Source organism: Oncorhynchus gorbuscha, linkage group LG10 (assembly GCF_021184085.1).
Source record: "Oncorhynchus gorbuscha isolate QuinsamMale2020 ecotype Even-year linkage group LG10, OgorEven_v1.0, whole genome shotgun sequence".
In the NCBI taxonomy this organism is placed as follows: Eukaryota; Metazoa; Chordata; class Actinopteri; order Salmoniformes; family Salmonidae; genus Oncorhynchus; species Oncorhynchus gorbuscha.
In genome coordinates, this window is record NC_060182.1 from 72,885,946 (window position 1) to 72,912,046 (window position 26,101).

The 26,101-nt window shown below is 41.5% G+C and overlaps 2 protein-coding genes across 2 annotated transcripts in view; one reads left to right on the forward strand and one right to left on the reverse strand.

Moving 5' to 3' along the window:
* Nucleotides 1-26,101, forward strand: part of mnat1 (MNAT1 component of CDK activating kinase) — a 90,349-nt gene continuing 64,248 nt past the window's right edge. Inside the window, exons 1-2 of the mRNA XM_046366968.1 lie at nucleotides 1-778; nucleotides 10,422-10,525. The gene's annotated coding sequence lies outside the window, so the exon portion shown is untranslated. The remainder of the gene's footprint in view (nucleotides 779-10,421; nucleotides 10,526-26,101) is intronic.
* six1a (SIX homeobox 1a) lies at nucleotides 15,940-18,116 on the reverse strand. Its single transcript, XM_046366969.1, has 2 exons — nucleotides 17,323-18,116; nucleotides 15,940-16,607 (listed from the first exon to the last, which is right to left on the reverse strand). The coding sequence occupies exons 1-2, from the start codon at nucleotides 17,880-17,882 to the stop codon at nucleotides 16,313-16,315; spliced, it is 855 nt and encodes a 284-aa protein (XP_046222925.1). The 5' UTR covers nucleotides 17,883-18,116; the 3' UTR covers nucleotides 15,940-16,312.

Here is a 26,101-nt window from a genome sequence, read left to right on the forward strand (position 1 = left end):
TGCGGTGTGGATCGAGCAGTCAACAAGTTGAGCAGTCATTTGAAAGAGTAAGAACATATCAGTGAGACAACGCAAAGGTGAAATCCATTAACGGCAAGATAATGGAATTCATTGCCCTCGACAATCAACAGTTCTTTGTTGTGGGTGATGTTGGCTTTCGCCGACTGGTTGAGCACCGCTACACATGACCAAGTGCGTATTTTTCAGATGTTGCCCTACCGGAGTTACACAGTAATAGCATCACTGCTATTAGCTTCACGACTGACATTTGGACCAGTGATATCAGCCCCATGAGCATGCTGAGTCTGACAGCATAGTGGGTCGAGGATTTCGTTCTGAGGAAAGTCGTATTTCACGCACATGAATGTGCTGGTTGTCATACCACTTCTGCCATTTCAATGGCATTTGAGAACATGTTTGAAACATGAACACACCAGCTAGCTCCATTCAAACAACTCGAGAAATAATTGAAACGCCTCTCAACAAAACTGCTGACACAGGCTGTGAACAAGCGATTCGGTGGCATTCTCTTTTTACTGTGTCACCACCATGCTCGATGCTAAGTACAAGGACCGCTACTTCGATGCAGGCAAGAAACAGGGTTAACGTGAAATGTTACATACACAGCTGGACAGGATGGAAACAGACAGTGACAGTGGGCACCGAGGAAGAGAGGCCACAGACAGACAGAGCTGAAACTTCACTGCTTGACATGTATGATGAAATCCTGGTTGGGAATGAAATGACTGAACAAATGAACAACAAAACAGCACAGCAAGTAAGTGAAAGAAATAGGTTTTGATTATGTTTTACTGGTAAAGGGGATATACATTACTGTTCAAAAGTTTGGGGTCACTTAGAAATGTCCTTATTTATGAAAGAAAAGCACATCTGAATGTCTAGTTTGAGAAACAGATTCCTCACAAGTCCTCAACTGGCAGCTTCGTTAAATGGTAACCGCAAAACACCAGTCTCAACGTCAACAGTGAAGAGCATCCTGTTTCTCCAGGATGCTGGCATTCTGTTCCTATGTCCAGTATCTGTGTTCTTTTGCCCATCTTAATCTTTTATTGGCCAGTCTGAGATATGGCTTTTTCTTTGCAACTCTGCCTAGAAAGACAGCATCCCGGAGTCGCCTCATCACTGTTGACTTTGATTTTGTTTTGCAGGTACTATTTAATGACGCTGCCATTTTCAGACTTGTGAGGCATCTGTTTCTCAAACTAGACACTTTAATGTACTTTTCCTCTTGCTCAGTTGTGCACCTGGGCCTCCCACTCCTCTTTCTATTTTGGTTAGGGCCAGTTTGCGCTGTTCTGTGAAGGGAATAGTAAACAGCGTTGCACGAGATCGTCAGTTTCTTTGCAATTTCTCGCATGGAATAGCCTTCATTTCTCAGAAAAATAATTGACAAGTTTCAGAAGAAAGGACTTTGTTTCTGGCCCTTTTGAGCCTGTAATCGAACCCACAAATGCTGATGCTCCAGATACTCAACTAGTCTAAAGAAGGCCAGTTTTATTGCTTCTTTAAAAGGAAAAACAGTTTTCAGCTGTGCTAACATAATTGCAAAAGGGTTTTCTAATGATCAATTATCCTTTTAAAATGATAAACTTGGATTAACTAACACAAGTGCCATTGGAACACAGGTGTGATGGTTGCTGATAATGGGCCTCTGTACGCCTATGTAGATGTTCCATAAAAAATCATCCGTTTCCAGCTACAATAGTAGTTACAACATTAACCATGTCTACAATGTATTTCTGATCAATTTGATGTTATTGTAATGGACAGAGAAAAATGTGCTTTTCTTTCAAAAACAAGGAGATTTCTAAGTGACCCCAAACTTTTGAATGGTAGTGTACGTAAATTCCAACAAAATAACTTTTTGGTCAGTGTGGTGTATGTGTGTGTGTAACCTTTATTTAACTAGGCAAGTCAGTTAAGAACAAATTATTATTTACAATGACTGCCTACCCGGACGACCCTGGGTCAATTGTGCGCTGCCCTATGGGACTCCCAATCACGGCCGGATGTGATACAGCCTGGATTCGAACCAGGGACTGTAGTGACGCCTCTTGCAATGGGATGCAGTGCCTTAGACCGATGCGTTTGTGTGTGTTAACTATTTACCTGTACTAGAATGCTTAATTGGCCGCAAAAATGTTAAATATTGGTTATCGGTATCAGGTTTCTTTTGGCATGGAAATCGGTATAGGCCAAAAATGTCATATCGGTGCATCACTACAATAGACGTGTGTGCCTTTCCAAATCATGACCAATCAATTGAATTTACTACAGGTGGACTCCAATAGCTCAAGGATGATCAATGAAAACAGGATGCGCCTGAGCTCAATTTCGAGTCTCGTAGCAAAGGGTCTGAATATTTATGTAAATAAGGTATTTCTGTTTTATATTTTAATACATTTGCTAAAACTTCTATAAACCTGTTTTTGCTTTGTCATTGTGGGTTATTGTGTGTAGATTGAAGAGGGGGAAAAACGATTTAATCTATTTTAAAATAAGGCTGTAACATAACAAAATGTGGAAAAAGTCAAGGGGTTAAGCGAGCAGTGTGTCAAGAAGCAGTGTGGCTTTGCATGGGCGTGTTTCGGAGGACACATGGCTCTTGACCTTCGCCTCTCTCTAGTCCATAGGGGAGTTGCAGCGATGGGACAAGACTGTAACTACCAATTGGATGTCACAAAATTGGGGAGAAAAGGGCTAAAAGGACACACACAAAAAAAGACTTAGACCATGAGGAACAAGATTCTCTGGTCTGATGAAACCAAGATGGAACTCTGGTCTGAATGTCAAGCGTCACGTTTGGAGGAAACCTGGCCCCATCCCTACAGTGAAGCATGGTGGTGGCAGCATCATTCTGTGGGGATGTCAGTGGCAGGGACTGGGAGGCTAGTCAGCATTGAGGGAAAGATGAACAGAGCAAAGTACAGAGAGATCCTTGATGAAAACCTGCTCCAGAGCGATCAGTACCACAGACTGGGGCGAAGGTTCACCTTTCAACAGGACAACGACCCTAAGCTCACAACCAAGACAACACAGGATTGGCTTCGGGACTAATGTTAATGTCCTTGAGTGGCCCAGCCAGAGCCTGGACTTGAACCCAATCAAACATCTCTGCAGAGAGCTGAAAATAGCTGTGCAGTGACTCTCCACATCCAACCTGGCAGAGCTTGAGAGGATCTGCAGAGAAGAATGGGAAAAACTCTCCAAATACATGTGTGCCAAGCTTGTAGCGTCTTACCCAAGAAGACTCAAGGCTGTAATCACTGTCAAATGTACTTCAATAAAGTACTGAGTAAAGGACATTAATACATGTACATGTATTTTATTTGTAATACATTTGCAAACATTTCTAAAAACCTGTTTTTGCTTTGTCATTATGGGGTATTGTGTGTAGTTTGATGAGGGGGGGAAAACAATTTAATCCATTTTAGAATAAGGCTGTAACATAACAAGGGGTCTGAATACTTTCTGAATGCACTGTATAACAGACATGACCTCATCCGTAACTTAAGGCTGGTCTGACGTCCAATCAGGTTATCCTCCTGAAACAATGCTGTTATTTAGATCAAACATACAGTTACGTTGACTTATTACATCTGCTACAGTTCAAAGTTCAAGATCAGGGATTATACTTAATTTTACCAAAAAAACTGCATTTACATATATTTAAAGTGCTCCAGTTTATTATCTCCTACTCTCCACATCCACTAAAATTACCACACACAAGGCATGATAGACATTAATCATTTTGATGATATAACTTGAGTATGTGACATCAAGGTTAGAATTAAGGGCATATATAAACTGCAAAATGGCAGTTTAGATTCCATGATTCATTAAAGAATGCATAAATTTATCCTTTGAAACGAGAGTAGAACAAAGGCTCGTGTGAAATATTATCACCCACTAGATGGAGACTGTGACTATAAATATGCATCAAAGAGAACATGCTTTGTTCCAGTAAATAGCCTAACAGTGACATCACTGATTCAGGTTCAGATTCAGAAAACTTTAATGTCCTTAGAGAGTCAATTTATTTTGCAGCGGTCATAAAACACATCACATATAAACATTTCAAATAAATAGCAGCGGATATTTTCAAGCAAATAGGCAGGGTACGTGCAGTTTCATAGCGCAAGTGTTAAGTGCAATTAGTCCAACATTTTGTTGAATTGCAGAAGTAGGTGTCCTTAACTAATTTCCAGTATTCTCTGTATTACTTATTATTTGTTCCCACTGAGCACAGATGTAATTTCAACGTCAATTATATGTTGGTTCAAGGTCATTTCATTGAAATGACATGGAGACAACGTTGATTCAACCAGTGTGTGCCCAGTGGGTTGTTTTTTTAGCACTTTTTTTCTGTCAATAAAGTCTCTGTCAATAAAGCATGGATTTCAGAAAAAAGGGTGTGTCAATCACTGTGTCATCATGGTGTGTCACTGAGCTCACACTTGTGCACATCTTGATGAGTACACGACTCCACTCATCTTGAATTAAACACTATGTATGGGTATGTTAAGTGTGGGACAGGCCACATGAGCTCTCCATGTTTTAGGTAGTCCACCTCATCTCACATTGTCCAGTAAAAACGTCTTATCTTGCAGTATTCAACATTGCCACATGGTGGCGAAAAAGACCAGTGTTATATGTCCTAACTCAGTCAGGGATGAGGGCTGCAGTGCCTGCTGGTTCTCTCTTCCCCATTACACTTTATTGATCCATTCATGTCACTTATTGTTCAGAAAGTGCACACACATGGTTTTCCAGTCATTGATTTGAAGGAAATAACCAAAACCAGCAGACTCTGTGGCGCCCAAGGATTAGAGTTGCCCAAAATCATAGTTTGAAACTATTTTTACCCCTTTTTCATGATATCCAATTGGTAGTTACAGTCTTGTCCCTTCGCTCAACTCTCCTACTGACTGGGGAGAAGCGAAGGTCAAGAGCCATGCGTCCTCTGAAACACAACCCTGCCAAGCCGCACTTGCTTCTTGACACACTGCTCACTTAACCCGGAAGCCAGCCGCACCAATGTGTTGGAGAAAACACAGTCTAGCTGGCAACCGGATGTCCGCTTGCATGCACCTGGTCTGCCACAAGGAGTGGCTAGAGCGCAATGGGACAAGGAAATCCCAGCTGGCCAAACCCTCCCCTAACCCGGACAATGCTGGGCCAATTGCACGCCACCTCATGAATCTCCCGGTCACAGCCATCTGTGTCACAGCCTGGGATTGAACCCGGGTCTGTAGTGACACCTCAAGCGCTGCGATGCAGTGGCTTAGACCCCTGCACCACTCGAGAGGCCTGCCATTGCAGATTTAGTCTATTTTGTCTATTACCCTCGTGGCGTCAACCAGCTGTGTGGGGCCATATTGGGCATGATTCACATGGCCATATCTCATAAATAATTGGTACATACAGCCCAATGATGGCTTAAAATGTTTGAGGGGGTCTGGAAAACACTGTTTTCATGGCTAGTGTAAACACTCTAAAAGTTATAGAAATGTGGCAGGAATCCTGCCCTGTACACCTCACTTTCTGTGAAATCCCATAGGAATGCATTATGTCCAGCAGAGCGAACAGTAACACATTTTAACCAAATAGTTTTATGATGAGACCTTTCAGCCTTTACACAAAGTAAGTAACATTCAAAATAAAGATGTCAAGCTATAGTGCCATTGCAGATTGAACCTATTGTACTCTAAATGACTAGTTTTCCAAAATGACTTCCAGCTCCATAGGGCCATGTTGGGCAGGATTCACATATCTCCATAAATAGTTGGTACATAGAGCCCAATGAGGGCTTAAAATGTTTGAGGGAGATCTAGAGAACACAATAAAATGGCCCTGGTCAGCCATATGTATGTGTCCTTAAAGATTTGGTAGAAAAGTGGCAAAAAAGTACCCAGAAACCTACCGAAATTCTGATTCTTGAACACACTTTCATCCTAATTTTCAGTATTTTACATTTAAGTACTTTTAGAAAAGAAAGAAAGAAAAAACAACGGTGAAATGGGTGTTCCCTAAAGTCTACTAATTACAATGATATATAATATTATATTCTGTATTTCATCCATTTCTAGAAATATGACAAGAAACCTTCCCTGTACTTACTTCCTTGTACTTAGAATGTTGAAAAAGGAACCACAGACAAAGCCATTCCTATTTATGCAATCATTGGGCTGTATGTACCAATTATTTATGGATATATGGAGCTTCGGATCCTGTACAATTATAACCAATGTAGCTGGTTGATGATGATTTTGAAAAACTGGTCCTTTAGAGTATAATTGGTGAAATCTGCAATGGCGCTAAATCTAGACCTCTGTATTTGGACTTTTACTAACTTTATGTAGCCTGAAAGGTCTCATCATACAATTCTGTCAAAATGGGTTACCTGGAGCCTCCCGAGTGGCACAGCGGTCTAAGGCACTGCATCGCAGTGCTAGAGCCTTCACACAGGCTATGTCGCAGCCGGCCGTGACTTGGAGACCCATGAGGTGGCGCACAATTGGCCCGTCCCCTTCCAGGTTAGGGGAGGGTTTGGCTGGCCGGGATGTCCTTGTCCCATTGTGCTCTAGCGCCTCCTTGTGGTGGGCCAGGCGCATGTACGCTGACTTCAGTCTCCAGCTGTACGGTGTTTCCTCTGACACATTGGTGCGGCTGGCTTCTGGGTTAAACGAGCAGTGTGTCAAGAAGCAGCGTGGCTTGGCGGGGTCGTGTTTCAGAGGACGCATGCCTCTCACGGGAGTTACAGCGATGGGACAAGACTGTACCTACCAATCGGGGAGAAAAATGGGTACAAAGTATTGGGTTACCTGCCTCTCTGCTGAACATAATGCATTCCTATGTGATTTTACAGAAAGTGACGTATACTGGGCAAATTTCCTGTCACATTTCTTAAAATTGGCACAAAACAGAAAATCACGTTATGTATCATTGCAATCAGTAGACACTCATATAATTTCTTAGAGCATTTACATGTAAACTATTGGAAAATTGCCATTAAAACATTTAAGGAAAACAATAATTTGGCACTCATTTTCACCACCGTTCTACTTAACAGGATATGTACATATGGCATATTTTGGCAATTTTGTTGTGTTTTCCAGACCCCCATACAACATTTTAAGCCATTATTGGGTTATATATACCAATTATCTATGGAAATGTGGCCAAGTGAATCGTGTCCAATATGGCCCCATGCCGCTTTTTGGGGGCCATATTGGAAATAGCCACCATAGGGGTAGTGGACAAAAACTGTGAGGGCAATATAGCCACAAATAACGTACGTCTTTAGACATGCCGTAACTGTGTGTGAAATTTGGTGGCTCTATCACAAAGTGCACCATATATTTTACGTAGCAGCTCGACTATGCTCAAAATGATCTCAAGACAAGCCCCATGAAGGTCTTAAGAGTACAGAATTACCGTCTACATTATCTGCTGGGTTTATTTAGTGGGTAGTTAATATTACAGTCATTTTGATATTGTTTGGAATGATTTTACACTATTTTCTTCTCACAGGAAATCCAAATGGCAGCGGTATGATTAAAATGGCCATCCTGGTTGACTGACAGGCTTCCAGACTGCCGCCAAATGTTTGAAATGTTCCTTATAGTATTTCGTATTAGTGTACCAAGATTGATAATTGTATTATAAAATGCATGACTATTTCACCTGCTGGTGGACTAATCCATGTAATCTTATTCATGCACTATAAGATCAGCACGCCTACTCTGAGACGCTTTATTCATATGGGCCCTGCATTTCAAATTTAAAATCTAGTTATGAATATGAGGCAAAAGTACAGAATGTCACCTTTAGCTGGACGTAGTTTTATGCTTTTTTTTCTTAATTGAGCTTTCTTTCATAAGTATTTGGACATCAGTTTAAAATAAATGTATGTACTACAAAGCTTAGTATTTGGTTGCAAATCCCTTGCCAAAATAACTGCACCAAGCCTGGCTGCAACCCATTTACTTTACGGAGGGCTTGTGACGTATATGATCATCATGTCATGATATTAGATCTCGTAGCAACACCTAGCTTCACAAATCATGATGTTGAAAGATGGAACTGTTTCAAGACTACCAGATTGTCCCGAGAAGTACATAACACTAAGGAGCGAGTCAGGGCTACCTCATCTGTGTGTCTCTGTCTTTTGTGTGGATTACTGTGTGGATTACTGTCTGCATGTCTGTATAGGGTAAAGCAGGTGTGTTTGCATATGCCATTGTGTCGATGTCTGAAGTCATGCATCACTGCATGATAGTACTCTATGTCAATAAATATGGTGCTTTACTATCGAGCAGCACACTACAGTAGATTATGATTATTATTGAGTGAATTATTGAGTTTTAATGTATGACTGCTTAGCCTATATCACTGTGTGCACTGTATCATGGTAGTGGGTGTGAATATCAATGTGTAAATAAGTGTGTTGAGAAGTGCAAGTGCTCCAGTTGGGGTTCTATATTTAAACACTTTGGTCTCTAGTTTCTGCAGCTGTCACCAAGTTTAAGCTCAGCACCTTTAGCTTTTCTCAGACTGCTCTTGAGTTAGAGTTATACACCTGCCAAACCTTTAAGAGAGAGTGACAGTGAGGGACTCTCTTACCCTTGAGGCGGTGGCGGTGCCCCCTCAGCAGAACATCCCTGTTGAACATGTCATCCCCCTGTGCACAAGTGACTCCCATCACACACAGCTGCTGCCGCGAACCACCAGTTCTGTCAGCTAGTTGTACCCAGCTTTAAGTCATTGAATAAAGTTGCATTAATACCACTTAGTTACATGCAGTGTGATCGATTAATGAATGTATCTGTCTGCAGAACATGCATGTAAGCCTACTTAATTCTCTGACTCTCAACTACATATTGGAACTGGTTATTGTAAGTAGGTAATTCATTTGACCAGGGACAATAGCTAGACATTCTAGTAAGAGCGGTGTCTAACACATACCGTAGACAACTCTTTCTTACCTGATCACTGTAGTCACCTTTCAGGGAAGGGTAGAATAATGCACCCGGATGAGGATGAGGATGAGGATGAGGAAAAGTGGCGTGGGTGTTTACAGAGCGTTCACATTTGATTGGACTTAAGTTTCTTTAGAATGTGAATGAGACTGTCTTCAGGTGAACACAACATAATCATGCGCACACAATGTGTATTCATTTGTAATCTCTGTTTATTTATGTTGAGATGTTTATTTTCCATTTAAGCCTAATCTAATAGATTTAGCAGCATCCTTCTCAAACTTGGGAGTGGCTTTACTGTCTGGGGCGTTGGTAAAACAAATGTAAACACCGCACCTGTTGTTTGCGCATCAGCATTTGTTTCACAGCCATTAGAAATCTTGACCCAATGCCCGTGCTTGCCTAGGAGTCATATTAACAACACTAGGTGTGCAGGTACGTTTCCTTATTATCTACCCATCAGGGCTGTGTTGTAGGATGTAATTCTGTGTCTGTTTACCCCTCTGTTTCCCCATTGGCACACACACACACACACACACACACATATGTTGATTTTACTATCCAAGTGGAGAACAATTGCTTTTTCATTGAAAATCATATTGTCCCTAACTCTAACATTAACCCTACATCTAACCCTTAACCCTTAACACTAACACTAATCTTAACCCTTAACCCTAACCTTAACCTCAAACCCTAACCCTAAAACTAACCCTAATCCTACACCTAACCCTAATTGTAAACCTAACCCTAATCCTAAAACAGGACTTTTCCTTTTGGAGACACGTGAAATGTCCCCACTTGTCAAATTGACCTTGTTTTCCTAAAAGGATAGTAAAGTTAAACCACATATACACACACACACACACAAAGCCTAGGTCAATTATATTTTCATTCGGTTAGTTTTATGGTTAGGCTTGGCTAGGTCATGATGACAGCAACAGTTCCTTTCTGCTGATCTCCACTGTGTCACAGATATGCTGTAGTGCATACCCAAAGGAGTGACATTGTCTGTTTTTGAGCCTTTGAGCACATAACAAATATCTGCATCTAGTGGTAGACCTATAAACCAATGCTCTGTAAGGGGGGTCTTCAGTCCCTCTGGCTGCTGTAAGTGGGGGGGGGGGGGTAACCCATGGAGAGCACTGTAATTACCCATGGCCACTGTCACAATGCAGCGAATGCACAGGACATCACAACCAGGACATTTTTAACCCCTTCTCATCCCTCTGCCTTTATGTCCTTATCAATGAGGCTGAGCTGTTGGTTACATTGGTGAAGTGTATTATACTCCCAACCGTATACCTAGCCATGCCTGATCATATATGTATCCCTCTACCTAAGGTGGCATGCTGTCAATAGCAATCTAGCAATGTTGTCTGCCTTTAAAGATGCTCATAAGGATTCCGTCTTCTGTTACAGGTTGAGAGGTCCATGTTCCATCTGTGAGGTCAGGGAAGGGTGCAGAGGAGCTTGCCACAGATATCAGGAGAGTAGCAAGACAGATGAGGTGGGAGTGGTCAGAGGTAAGAGGGGAATGCATACATTTATCTCTGTTCTTGAAAGAGGTCTTTCTCTCTCGTGCATGTACACAATCACACACCCACAAACACACACAGAAACACACAGTAGGTTAACATAATATTTTCTCTCTCTCTCTCTCTTCTGGACTCACTTAACTAGAGCATAACCAGTGAACCTCTTATGAATGACGAGCCACAAAGGCATTCCCACAAGAGAGGCTTACTGGTGATATAGGACAGGAATGAGAAGTTTATATTCCTTAGTGCACGCATATCTGCGGCATAGGGGTCCTGTGTCCAAAGTACTGGTAACTGTTTCCATCCCCCTCTATCCCTTTCCTTCCCTCTCCCACACAATATTATTTTCTCTCCTGTCTCTCCTTATTTGTATTATTTCTTACGTCTTCTCACCACCTCTTTCTCTGAATCTTTCTTTCTCTGCACTTCACCTTTTCCTCTGTTTTTGCACTCTGTTTCTGTCCCTCATTCTCTCTTGCTCCCTCCCTCTCTCTCTCTCTCCCTCCCTCTCTCTGTCCCTCCTTCTCTCTGTCTCTCCCTCCCTCCCATTCCGTCTCTCCCTCTGTCATCTGCAAGCTAAAATAGCCTGAGCTGATTTTTTTCTCCCTTTTGTTCCTTCTCAGGGAGATGTTTGGCACACAGACGATCGTGTTCCAACTTTCATTTCCTTAAATATTTTTTGGAGAACCCAACAAGGGTATTTTATCCTGTGCTGGCATATGGGAATGAGGGGCGAGGGGAGCGGGGAACTGGATGGAATCTAGATTTCTGGGACTTGTCTCTCTCATGTCACCAAACAAACACAAACTACATTTTGCACCGGAATCTGGGGGGGAAGGGGTGTGATTTAGGGCTGGGGGGGTCACATAAGCTGTTTGTGAACCTCTGGGGTAGGTGCGTGACGGCCCATGGGACAGTGGGGTATATTTCATTATCCCATATCCCATAACACTTCCTCCTGTTGTGTCTGCCTGTGCCCCTTACGCCCCGGGGCCATTGCATGCAGCCAGGTAACATTAGCTCCATCAGGCCTCTCTAGGGATGGATGGTTTACTAAGGATAGTAATATTTGTAGTATTTTTATTGTGGAATAATGTTATTGCTTTTTAGTTTCATGCTTTTCTTTAGTTTAGTTTAGAATAATGTGTGGTGCATGTGTATATGTACATGTATTTGTATGTGTGTGCGTATACCTTCTCTGAGGCACATCACAGTACTGTGCTCAAACGAGATTTGGCACAGGATAACAAGAGCTGTCAACTTGTGGAAATATTCAGTTCCAACATCCCAGACTGAAGTCACTTTCTTGTGTTCAAAATTCAATATTAGAAAAAAATATCTACGTATCGCTTTTCCTACTAAGGTCCCAAAATACCGATATCTGATTCTGTGAAACCTAGCTTTGTCTCTGTGAGGGTCGGTTACATGAGCCCAGGCCTTCCAGCTATATTTCTCTTTACAAGCTTTTTTCAAAGGCGTCAGAATCGAGTTCCATCTTGTCCTCCACCTTTTCTATTTGTAAAGATATTAAAATTCCCATTCATTGTCTGCTCTACTTGACACATTTCATTTGACACACAACATGCTATCTTACACAATAATAGCTTGGGTTCATAGTCTGTGCTCCTCCTTGTCTTTGAACTCTGGGTCATGCATCACTCAGCATAGTGAGATAGAGATAAATATTTCTTTCACCGACGCTACTAGGAGCTTCCTGTTGTACCAGAGGCTTCCTGCTGGACCACTCTGAGAAGAGACTTTCTATGGCGCTCACTGTTTGCATTGAACAACACACACACAATATTTACCTAGAAACACTACGGAGAACAGCTGTTTAAAGGTTATAGCACTGTATTATAGTACACACTTTCTCTCTCTCTTACACACACACACAAACACACATGTTTGTTCTACTATCCTTGTGGGGACCAAACAATTGATTCACATTCAAAATACCATAACCCCTAACCATAACCTTAACCCCAAACCCCTAAACCCAACCCTAACTCCTAAACCATAATCCCTAACTCTAATTCTAACTCTAACCTGCAATTGTAACCCTAACCCTAAACCTATCTCCTAAGCCTAAAATAGCCTTTTTCCTTGTGTGGAACAGCAAAATGTCCCCACTTTGTCCTTGCTTTACTGTCTTTGTGGAGATGTCTGGTCCCCACAAGGAATGTAAAACCAAAAACACACAAACACACACACACACAGTCTTAGTCTGCCTCTGGGGCAGGCCAGGCCAGGCTGGAGCGTTGTCAGATCCATGCATCATTGGTAAGAAAATCTCCCCACAAGCCCGTCAACCCCCGCCCCACCTCCCTCTCTGCGGCAGACCTGAAAAGATCCTTTTGTCCCTCATCACCCCCCTTCTACCCCCATCTCCCCAAGCCCACACCCCTCATACAGTCTGTGGTTATGGATACCTGGAATTGTCTCACATGATGCTCCCATGTGGGGGTAAGGTTATACCTGCAGGCACTAGACCTGAGAAAGCCAACCCGAGACCAAGTTCCTTACCTTTGGCTTTTGTCCTCATTGCATATGATTGTTTTACTCACTCTGAGTTCTTACCAAAAAAAGACATACCAGACCCCTCTCCCACGCTCTATAGCAGACTGTGTACATACATGTACTCTTCTTGATGTTTATTTACACCTGAAAAGGCCTTTCCTGACATTGATTTAATGAGACTGCAAGTTATATCCATGAAGAACAAAATGCCCTTGTGACTTCTCTACTGTCCATTAGCAGCTGTTGTTACTGACACCAGTCAGCTCACAGTAGACCTGATGCCACATCCCATCCAGGCCTAGTGCAGAAGGAGCCCAGTGGCTAAGGCTGAGGCCAAGGCTACTCCTCCTAGACATGCTGCACTGCTGCACTTGTGGAATTCTCTGTGTGCCAGATAGAGTAGACTGACATTTTCTGTGTGTCTGTCTTAACTGTCCAGTGTAAATGCACAGTGTGTTCAGTTGGAATCGGAAGTGTGGGATTCAGGCGTAATTAAAAGCCTTGTCCGAGTTTCCGCAAGGGATTGAATTGATATTCTATTTATACCCCCTGTAGAGGTGACATTGATGGCTGCATTCCTGTATGGCACATAGTAATCTCCTGTGTATCCGTCCTTTACCGGACATATTGCCCTTAGACTTAACTTGCATGTCTGCTTTGGTCCCTTTGTTATTACCTGTTAGCCAATTACCTGTTAGTTTTTCTCTGCCTGCAGCCACATGGGAGATTTCGTGTAATTTGGTCTGAAGTATCTATTTTGTTAGTCAAAGGTTTGCTGCACATTGCTTGTGGGTGGGAGTTAGTGCAGAATATTCCAAACCTTTTTTTTGAGTCACTTAAACTTTTTTAAGACATAAACTTGTTTATGTGTCTACTGTGAATCAAATACACTGGGGTTCCTTTTTTTGGAGTTCAAACGAGGTCCAAACATTATTTCTTATAAGATTTAAAGGATACATGGGAATCCTGAGGCATTGTGTCAAGTTGCCTTTTGTAGTAGGGTAGACCTAGGGCTAGTATAACATAAAATGGGGCACACTCTTTTCATAGATTATAGATTAGATAGATAGATTAGATTTTTGTAGCAGGTTAAGAGAGCATTTTTGCTAACCCTAATCCTTTTCCTAACCTTAACCTCAAGTCTCCTACCCTGCTACATGATTTTTCCTAACCTGCTGCGTAAAATCTCCTAACCTGCAACAAAAAAGTCTCTTCCATATCGAAGTGGCATGAAAAAGAGTGTTTCTCAACATATTATTGGAAAACTACTCAAAATCTAACAACCGCATCACTTCACAATATGAAATACGTAGCTGCAAGTGGTAAATATTCACTCCACTGTAGAATACATTTGTTAATCATAACTGAGAAACAGTCCCAAATGACAACTTCCTCCGGGATGCAAACTGCCCCGGGCCAGGGTTCCTCATGCTACAGAGGGGCATAGACCTGCAATCTTCACAATCAGGCTCTAAAGCTAGCAACAACTGGTTCAGATTAGGCTCAGGAAATCCTTGGTGCTCTATGTTCAAAACAATTCACCCTGACATAAGCCGAATGGGTAGGGGTTGGGGGACGGAAGAGGTTACCAGAATCTTTTCTAGTGCAAGTGAGAAAATCAGTTTCAAAATATGAGCAGATATTTAGTTCAGGCAGTAGGCTATAAATGTTATTGTCCATTGACGATTGCCATATGGGCTAACTCACGCTACTTTAGGCCCTAGTAATACCCTATACAAATCAGCCTTGCAGCAATAATTCTTAATATTATTCTAGTAGTGTTATTATTAGTATATTATTAGTATTATTGTTAGACAAATATAGTAATATGCTAATAACTAATAACAACAACAAAATTCAGATTAAGCTACTGTTGTTATTCTTGTTGGTGATGGTGGTGTTATAATTAACCATTCAATTTCCACAATTATTATAGGACATTTAGACTTTAACAAGAGTGATACCAGGCTTATACCAGGGTTCAATAGTAATTGTATTGTAATTCTAACATTTGTGCATGATGTTGAACATATCTGTGTAAGAATGAGATATTACAAAAATATACATGTATTTGTTCTTCTTGATAGGCCACAGATTCATGTAAGATCATCGCGTGAGCACGCCTTTCACAGATGGTGTGGCTTTCCCGTGGCCCAGAACCGACAGAACAAACACCTGGAGAGAGCAAAGTAAACACGGCAACACAGACGTAATGATCCGCAGCGCTCATGGACCACGGGCGAGAACTAGGCTTCGCCTTAGGCAAAACATGGCTTTAAATATCCTCAACAAAACTGCTCTGTTGTGCATACCTCATGTCATGGCCCTTTTTACCGATGAGATTTTGGGCCCACATTTTAGACGTTCCCAATCCGGATGTTTTCTAACGTTAGTTATTCTGGATTGCTCATGTGTTTGGTTTCAAAGCCTTTAGCATCTCTGAAATCCCACGACATTGAGTGAAAATTAAAGCAACAATTTCCACGAAATATGAAATATGTAGTTTTGGTGCAGAGAGTTGAACAGAGAACTTCATCCAGAGTGACACACACCAATTCTTCACTATCTCACTCATGTAGTCAGTGATCAGTGACAAGTGACATTGACGCCTAAGTAACAGCATTTGCTTTTCGAATAACTCTGTCTACAAAAGTTTAACATATATAATTTTTTATTGTTTCCTGCCATGGCTGTGCGTAACTGTAGAGGCATCAAGGCTACAAAATGGAAGAAAACCTAACCAATATGTTTTGGTTTATTTTAGCCCATATTTTTTGCATGCCCTAAATATATTTGAGGAATGAATTCATATATAGTATATGAATATATAATACTATTTATTTTATTGAGTGGATATACAAATAACACACATGAAACAAATGTGACGTCTTTTTTGTTTTATTGGAAACTCATTATTATGATTCTAATGAAAACGTTGTTTCTTAGTTTCCATAGCAGGAAGTTGCTATACATTTAATCCGAACAAAAATATCATAAATTAAGCAAAGGGCAGTCCAGTTTAAGTGTCTCGTTGATTTAAGAGTTCGTAAAGGGGGTTGATTGTATATTGACGGGCAGGAGGGTACCTCCTAAATCGGATAAGCGCATAAAGGAATTGCGTTATAGTTGTAACCAAATTTAACGACAGACAAAAGTCAGTCTAGTTATAAGTTACCACAGTTTAATTTCATAATATGTAGGCCTATTCAATCTGGTAGAGTTATCAGTCTTTTCAAAGATAGTATCAGTTTGCCTTTAGGAGCCTAGATCCACAAGGCTCGACGTTAGAGGTCCCAGCAACGAGTCTTGGAGTTGGTGCGGGTGTCCGTGCATTCCATGCAGCGGCTGTGCGCCACCGAGGCCGGTCATAGGGTAAGAGGAGACGCCGGGGTGACTCATATTTCCCTGGAGCAAAAGCAAAGAGTTCTGATCAGGGCTTTGTGGTGGAGAGAACTCATCTTCCGAGCTGGACATGAGCGACTTGCCGCCGTCGAGGGGAGACAGCTGGTTCTGTTTGTTGTTGCCGGAGTTATTGTTTTCGCTGTTCTCTCTGAGAAGGGAAGATATGTCAAAATTAGTGATGAAGGCCTTTTGGACACAGGTTTACAGAATCTATAGTCGTATAGGCTAAAAACAAGCCATACATTTCAATAATAAGACAACAACAATCCAATACAATATTGGTTTAAACTTTAGGAGAAAGCAATTTAGAAAATATTAAATCCGTTTGAATTATTTGTACATTTCAATTGCAAAATGTAAACCTTTGGTCACATATTTTTTATTATTCCATTAGAATAATATATCTTATCGTACTGATTCCATTTATTGACGACTTAAACGCGTGACCTGTAGCTCCAATTGTATATGTAACATTATCTAAATAGCTATAACTTCTTCAGATGCCAGAAATGTTTAGAACACTATCGAAATAATGATAGTCAATAGGCTGTCATTAGTTCCATTTCAAATGTTTGCAGGCCATAGGCTTTGTTTAGGGTTATCACACTAAATGTTGGAAATGTAATTTACTGTGGATAAACTTACAATGGACAAATCATTCAGCATACATTTACTTAGTACTATTATTTGGGCCATCTAAAAAGCAGCATAAGGACATGTCACTGGAAATGAATTAGAAAGTTGGGAGTTTATTCAACGAAATTCCACCTGGGAGATTACGCATGTGATGATGTTCCGTTTATTATATTCTACTATTAACTTAGGCCTATATGGCAACATTTTACTTTTTGATGTAAGCATACCTTTCTTTAGCTTCTGCGGCTCTGTCTCTCTGGCGTCTGTTTTTGAACCAATTGCTGACCTGCGTAGTGGTCAGTCCCGTGGCCTCGGCCAGCTCCCTTTTCTCTCGCGGGGAGGGATAGGGGTTATGCGTGTACCACTCTCTCAGAACACCCCTTGACTTCTCCTTAAAGCAATAACTGGTCTCCTCGCCGTCCCAGATCGTGCGGGGCAGAGGGAATTTCCTGCGGACCCTATACTTCCCCACGGCTCCAAGCGGTCGGCCGCGCAATTTCTCCGCCTCCACGTAGTGCGCTTTCAGCCACAGCTGCTGCAGCTTGGGATGGTTGTGCGGGGAAAACTGGTGGCTCTCCAGGATCTTGTATAGCTCTCTGAAGTTCCCTCGGTGGAAGGCGACCACCGCCTTTGCTTTCAGTACACTTTCATTCTTGTGGAGGTGGTCACACGCTGGGAGAGACCAGAGAAAACGACCGAGCCTCTCCAGATTCCCCCCTTGTTGCAGGACCTCGCAGACGCAGGCTACTTGCTCCTGGGTAAACCCAAACGAAGGTAGTATTGACATGATGTCCGGTCTCCAGCCCAATCCAGAAGGATGATGAGAGTCAAAATATTCTTCACTGTTATTGTGTTCCAGAACCCTGTACAATCCGCCCGGGCAATATCCACTCAACCCCCGATGCGCACGGGAGATTCGGATGTTGATTGTTGGGACAATTTGTTCCTGTTGGAGATATGTCAGGCTTAAAGAGAGCGCTGCGCGATTCGTTGATTGGCTCTTCCACTGCCCTATACCCTGGCAGCCGAGCAGAACTGAGTTTGCAGCTCCGTTTCCTCCCTGGAGGGAATACGTCAGGGGCTGAAATTGGAGCCCCCCCCCCCCCCCCACCCCCACCCTGTACTCCTCTCCAGCGTTAGCGGAGGGAGCAGAGGTACCTAAATGCTAATCAATTATTACAGACCGCTTAAAGGGCATTTTTATCATGTCCTCGCCATGTTTTTGGAGAGTTTCAGACAGGGCTTGAAGTTAAGTAAGAGATCGATGGATATAGCTTAAGTAATTTATTGCATCACCATGCATGATTCATTATTGTCACTGTCAACCCCCCCTCATCTTGCATTCGCGTTCATAGCACGCAGATTGTGTAATTCCCTGCTATTTTTCATAGTCTATTAATTACAAGTAGTTTATTTTATGTGGTGATATAATTTTGGAACTTCTTATACTAGTTATACGTGTCATGAGTGCCTGCCACAAAGGTTGGGGCTTTCAGATAGGAAAGAAAGTTAAAGAAGCATCCCACTGGGCAAAAACTGGTTGAACCAACGTTGTTTCTACGTCATTTAACCCCAAAAAACTTTGTGATGACGTTGAATCAACGTGGAACACTTATTGGACTTATCAACTTACAGGCATTTTAACTTAGATCCAATGACATGGTGAAAGTTTTTTGTTGATTTCAAGTTGAATTCACGTTAGTTAAAAACAGCCAAAATGTACATAATACCTAGACGTTGAAATGGCATCTATGCCCAGTGGGGTGCAACATTGTAAAGATATTGTAAATAAACTGGCATGGGTTTAAAGCACCAATGCTATCCCATTTCAAAAATAACTTAGGATAGTTATTTGAAAGGCCTCTGTATGTAAATATTGCATGATGATCTATTGATTAAAGAAACCTATAGGCATATACCTTATAATGTAGAATAGTAGCCTTCTTACATGTTATTTCACTGAGTTTACAACGGACATTCTCCAAAAATAATAATGTGGTATAGATTATGGAATACATTTCCTCTCCTTTTATTTAACGTCCAAATAATAGCCCTAATAAACCCAACGTTATGCTATTCTGTTTGTACATCAGTATTAAAGTAGGCTATTGCATTATATTTTACTGTTGTGACTCGACTCCTCTCTATGCACCAATGCATAGGCCTACCTGACTGGCTGAACCTAAAAATGTGTTAGCACATTGATGGAAATGTACATTGATACTTTATGTATTTGAGTTTTTTTGCAACTTGTCTAATTCTTTCAATTTCCAAAAGCCTTGCCTACATCATTAGGCTCATATGTAATCATTAGGATATTCTGTTATATCTGGTTTTTAATGTTGTTTCGTTTCAATTCGCATTAGTCAATTTTAGACTGGCCTACTATATTGCACTAATTGTTAATTTATTATGGTGTGAAAACTTTATATTTCTAGGAAATTATGTACATTTATATTCCGGGCTCTCCCAAGGTTATTTTCTTGGAAATCGTCTTTCCCCTGCTGTCCTCAATGTTGTGGCGTGAAACATAACACCTATCCATTAGTACATTAGTGATGTGAGTCACAGGCTCTTGGTCGTTGAGTCGTTATTTTGAAGGATAGATCAAATTCCTTATCTTTCCCAGGTTTTGCAACGTGACTCTCGGGCAACACGTTGAGAACTAGACACCCGAAAGGAGCATTTCGAGGGCAGCCAATATTATTTCTGCTGTCCTTTAGGCTACATATTTAACCAATATGTGATATTGCTAATGAAATATAGTCTAATTTACTGGTAACATATTTGGTATTCCATACACCACTGCCAGTTAAGGTTTAATCGAGCGTTGGTTTTATCAATTGTTTTTGTGGTGGCAGACACCTGCGAAAACAAACTGTAGGCTAACCTCGTGCTTCATCAGTCTGGAAATAATGCCTATTACCATAAAGATTATAATATTGACTTAGGTGCACTTTTTGTAAATTAACCTTCCATCATACAATCTAATTAACAAGGGTATGCAATGAATGAAGTTTAAGACTCAAAGCTTTGCTGAGAACGTTTTATGATCTCAACATAACTGCCTCCTGATGAATTTATGGCCAGATATAATTACTCGACCTTCCCAGTTGTACTGATTATAAAGGAAAACAAAATCAAACGAGCATAACAAGTAGCCTAACGTCGTTTAAGAGATGTGCATTCTGCCATGCAAATCAGACAGTACAATAAGTTATGAATTAATGTGGGATAGGCTACAATCGAAAACAAAGGACCCATCATTTTGCATTTAAAAAAGGTGCATAATGTGCGGTTGGCCTGCCGGTCCTCGACATTAGGCCTACCTATGGGGTGCGCTCCGCTCAGTTCTCTAACCCCATGCACCAGCAAATGAGCCACTCGCAGGTTTCTCTAATATCTCTACCACATTGCGCCGCGCCTCCTCCTTTAACCAGAGAAGCCAGGGGGACGTGCTCGATCTCAGGTCGTGATTATTTCAAGATGTGGACACCCCTCCAATGCCCATGAGAAACGATGACGACTGGCCAAGTCTCTGCACACAACGAGAGGGAGAAAGAAACCGAGCCACAAAAACATAAACCACTTCATAAAAACGTCACCATATTTCATATCAAACCGTCTATATGTGGCGTTTTGTGAGTGAAGCTTTTTCTTCATTAAAAGGGGAGAGAGTAAAATCATGAAAGTCCAGCAAAGCCGGCTTAACACAAACAATAGGCTAGCAGATGGGTTTCGCTAAATCAAAACTGCTATTTCAGCTGTTGAATGGAACAATGCTGATACTGTTCAAATTGGCAGAAAAATATGGAATGTATATAGTCCAGTGGCTTTCCTTAAGATATCCAGCCTACTTGGATAAATCTAAATAGTTCGAGACATAGACCTATAGCCCAGGCCTAATAATTACTGTAAAACGTTTTTCAATTAAAAAGTGGGCCTATAATATTTGCCACCCCGTACAATTCGTTGCATAGGCCTATATATATTCAACCTATGCAAAGTATGCAACAAGCATTCTTCAACAAACATGTCTTTTGTTAGGTTACATCAAATCTGTTTTAGATTGTCTATATTTTTATAACCCAATATAGGCTTAGGCAAATGTCGTGTCTGTATAAACGACAATCTTGTATTATTGTTATTTTTTAAATATATAATTGATCATTTAACTCACTCACCTGTGACTAAAATATGTGATTCATTAATTACCACGACTTGGATTTGATTTATATTCTGTTAGTTTGTAATGGCCTATAGGCTCAGCCCTACATAGGGCCTATATAGTAAAAATACAAGCCTATTCATCACTTTTAGTGCAATACTCCGAATTAGTTACTGCTTTCTCAAAACACAACCGTTGACATGAATGAGTAAATCAAATTGCAGCCAAAATTATCATCGTAACATAGGATCCTATCATGTTAGAAAATGAGGCATTTTATAAGAGCACTGTGGTCACCCCCAATCAAAATCATTACGGCTCACTTTCCTCGCAGGGCCAGCGCATAGGCTACAAAAGGTTATTATACAGCAGGTCAGTAAACAGGCTTGTTAAAATATAATTCGATTAAGAGGCTTAAACCGTAGGCCTGTACGAGTTCTATGTATTAAAATAACCACAATATTTTGTCGTGTTGTCTAAACCATTTGAAACCATTGGTTTCAGACAACGTGTAAGGTTGTTGGCAGGGAGGGGGCGCCAGCTTATAAACGACAATCCAATTGCCTTATGCACAGATCGAGATGTGATATATTCACAATGCCTAAAACGAAGCCCCCGTTGAATTAGGCTACTTGGAGAGTAGCTTATCTTCAGTGTCAATGTGCTAAATTATATTTTAAATGAATTTAAAATGCCTGTGAGTGTTGGAAACACAACTAATAAAACATATATTGGGCAGGTGACATTCGGCATGGCGAAAGAAGCTGTCATGCTTTAATGGCTTTGAGACGAAATCTAACTCCTCAATAGTCATATGAGTCTTATCTGCGTCGCTCCTGTTACAAAGTGGTGTGTTTCCCTGGGAAATACCATCTGACCCGTGTGGTGTGGAGATGATGCGGCCTCTCAGCTGTTGCCTCTCTCTCAACATATTACTGTTCAGTGGCGAACAACGTGTGTGTGTGTGTGTGTGTGTGTGTGTGTGTGTGTGTGTGTGTGTGTGTGTGTGTGTGTGTGTGTGTGTGTGTGTGTGTGTGTGTGTGTGTGTGTGTGTGTGTGTGTGTGTGTGTGTGTGTGAGTGAGTGAGTGAGGGGGAGAAAGAGAGAGATATAGAGATGGATGGAAACACACGGGCACGTGTAATCAGGGGACGTTTACTAGTGCACGTTTGGACCGTTTTCACGCATATGTTATTCGTTGCCCTTATAGTGCAGAACCGACCATTAAATCGCCCCAGGTCGCACCTTTCCCCTTCTCTTTGATTGTGGATGATGGACTGAACATGTGCAGATATTTTCTCACGCCTGATAACTCTATTATCTGAAGTCGAAGTTAAAAACTGCGTTGTCGTTTTGATGGTGAAAACAACTAGCCTAACCTCTGTCATTCCCAATGGATTTTACGCACAGACACATCTCACATCGTAAACGCCGTAGAATGCCCGTTTTTCACCAATGATGCATCATTTTACATATATTTACTAACTTTACTTTCATTTATTTACTTCTCTCTTTCGGAATCAACAAATGAATCTCAGTGGGGAAAGTATTGGTGGTGGGTCTGTTGGAGCTGTGCGGCACCCAGCGACCCCTGGCCTCTCATTAGTGAGTGGGACGTGGATCAGCGCAGTACCGCGCTCCCCAGGTCATGTTACATATGGCTTGCAGTCTGCTGCACCGCATTAAATGTCATCTTTGAAACTATCCAAGAGATCAGAGGTCACCGTTTTTAATAAGGCCTCGGTTCTGGGGGGTTTCCCTTCTTTTACTGCTCGCCCTTGCATGTTTTACAGTGCACGTTTTAAATTGCGGAAAAAATGATAGGCCTACATATTTTTTATTCTACTTTTTGGTAACATTATGTCGTTGGATTGGAGTGTACTTGATCGTAAACGATAGCTGCTGGATGCATTTTATACAAACAAGTGTGTAATTTTAAAAGTGAAATATTTATGGAAAAATAAAATATGCAATACATCTAACAAGGTTGCCTTGTAGGCTACTGTAATTAAAATAAAATAGCAATATTACAAACAGATGTGACATGTTCTTCAAAATAATGATTAGTCTTCCATAAAATGGACTGAATGTGGTGTTCATTTTTTTCCTATTCTACAGGCACAATAAAAATGTGCAATTTCGATCTTTCTGGGGGCCCCACCCCGTGAGACCAACAGAACATGGGCTCCCATTGCCAATGGGACATTGTTCAGGGCTTCAACAAAGCCTTCTTCAATATTACAGGAGGCGTTACCTGATACCTAACAATCAGCTAATCCAATGCCTGTGGCAAGGTCACCTGTGCACCGGTAACCATACACCTGCCTCTCCAGCTCCTTTTCTCCCACTCTCTCCCCCGTCTCTGTCCGGACCTCATCACCATTGAGTGAGCAGAGACAAACACCTTCTGTTTATTTGGGTCATCTGCATAGAACCCATAAAAAGGATCCACAAAGAGCATAAGGCCAATAGTTCGGTCTCTAAACCACTATAATTTGCCCATCTACCCATCCACAACGCCCCCACCCCCACCACCATCTTACTTATCCTTACTTGGGATCCGATGGAGTGAATCAGAATTGGGTGGAAGATCATGTAAAATCCCCCTAAGCCATGTGAGCAGTTCAGGCTTTCTCTGTGCTGACACACAGTGCTTGTGAGTGACAGCACTTCAGACTCATTCGTCCACTTGTGGGTTGACTGAGTGAGCCAGGCAGGGCTTGCTCTGGGCTAGCCCAGGGAGAGGGCCCTGGGACAGGGTGTTTTGGAGCTGTAGACCCCCCACCCCTAAGAGCAGTACCTCTGGAAATCTCATTGCTGTTTATTTGAATTACGGGGGCTGAGATGAGAAAAGGAGGGCTAATGAACTCCAGGTTGCCAGGCATGTGCAAATGATCACTGCAGGTTTGCAGAGCGAGGTTGTAGGCTTGTTGGATTAGGGCACGACTGTTATACCCCTATCCTCACAGAGTTTGGCTTTTTAAGTCTTTTAAATATATAGAAGATATATGCTTCCTGTCTCGAGAATTTAGGTCCACTGTAGACATAACATTAAACACGAACCCAACTCACATGTTTAATCAAAAACCAATCGAGAAAAATTTTTGAAAAAAGTGTAACAGTTTTATATTTTTATAAATATAAACTTTTAATGAAGTATGTAGATTTAAAAAAATACATCCAGATCATTTGAGATTACAAATGTACAGTTCAAGATCAAATAAAAAACAATCTCTTTCTACCATATGCCTATGGCTCATTTTTGGTATGTGACATCAGAGCAAGTAGACAAAGTTGTTCTGTAATGTCATCTTTACGTCAGTTTGCAGTCTGTTCATAGCACTACTCTGAATGGGGGTTTAGGTCATGGAACCTGACAAAGGAAAATGTACGGGCCACTCTATGTACATGGATCTGTGTCTTACTGTTATGTGTAAATGACATCTGCTGGTCATGGCATATAATGATTTTGTGTTGTGTGTCTGTGTGCTCCACATGTATTTGTTGACTGATGATGTCCACTTACTATCTACATTAATATAACAGGATATGTCTTCCTTATGCCCCTATCTGACAAAACCAGGAGGAAATTACCCAAGGTGGAATAGCTAAGCTTTATCAGAAACCCATTAATGCATTGCATGTGTCACACTCTGCACCTGCACATCAATCATAAAGTGTAGAGAACGTGTTAGCCACAGTCAATCGTTTTTACAAATAACAATTAAATGTAAAAGGCACTAGTATTAAGACATTCTAATATTGTTAACTCAGTTTGCCATGCAAAGGGACACAATAGAAATCCCTCTCCATATAAAACACATCAGACTGCATGTGGTTCTCCTCCATCAAACACAATACCCCCCTCCCAGTTTCTCATACAAACACACCAACAGGCACACCGGTCTTACTTTGTAGAAAAATATTTTGGATGTATTTTTTCACAGAGACAGTTTAGGAGACATTTAGAAATGAATGATGGGACATACTGTTGCCAAACAGCATATAGAGATTTTACTATGTTCATTTAGACACAGACTGGACTGTGTAACAGCCCTTTTAGGCCCCCACCCTGTCTCCAATAATGGTTGAAGCTTGAAATATATGAAGCTTGAAATATGTTTTACACATTATAACAAATGTCACAGTATTGATTTGCTAATGTTTCCCCCAGAGGACAAAGTATGTTCTTTGAAGCTACAATCTTATGTTTTGATGCTATAGTGCAAATTGGAAGAGGTCAGTGAATAATAATTTGGGGGGGGGGGGTCTTATATTTGTCCTGTTACACGTGTGTGTAATGGAAATGTGGTTCTTGCATATCCCAACTCCCCAGAGACACCCACAGGGAGTGGGGTCACGACCAGGGTCACCATTGTCCAGCGCCCCTGGGGTTAAGTGCCTTGCTCAAAGGCATAGAGACAGAATTTTCACATTGTCAGCCCCAGGATTCGAACCGGATCGGTTATTTGCCCAACGCTCTAACCTTGAGGCTACCTGCCACCCATTTGAAGTCTGACATTTTACGAGGCAGAAATGTACATTCATTTCTTATTGAAGGACTAAATTGCATGAATCCGCAACTGCTGTGCACAGTGGTTTCCTGTTATTCGTATGTGGTTTCATGTGGGGTTTTCAGTGCAGCGTTAGTGGTTTTAATGAACCTTTTCACAGAGACGCTACCTCTGCCCATACTAAATTACCTTTTTGGTTTCACCCAGATGATGCACTTAGTTTGGAGGAACATCCTGGTCACATGACCAGGGCCATTCCAACACCTGTTCTGCAGATCAAGTCCACTCAACAGGAAGTAGCAGGTGTTGTCTTTTAAAAAATGCA

Coding starts and splice junctions, on each gene's coding strand:
- six1a (XM_046366969.1), bottom strand. CDS start 17,882: ATGTCAATACTACCTTCGTTTGGGTTTACCCAGGAGCAAGTAGCCTGC. Junction 16,608..17,322: donor GCCGCAGAAGCTAAAGAAAG/GTATGCTTACAT, acceptor TTCCCTTCTCAG/AGAGAACAGCGAAAACAATA.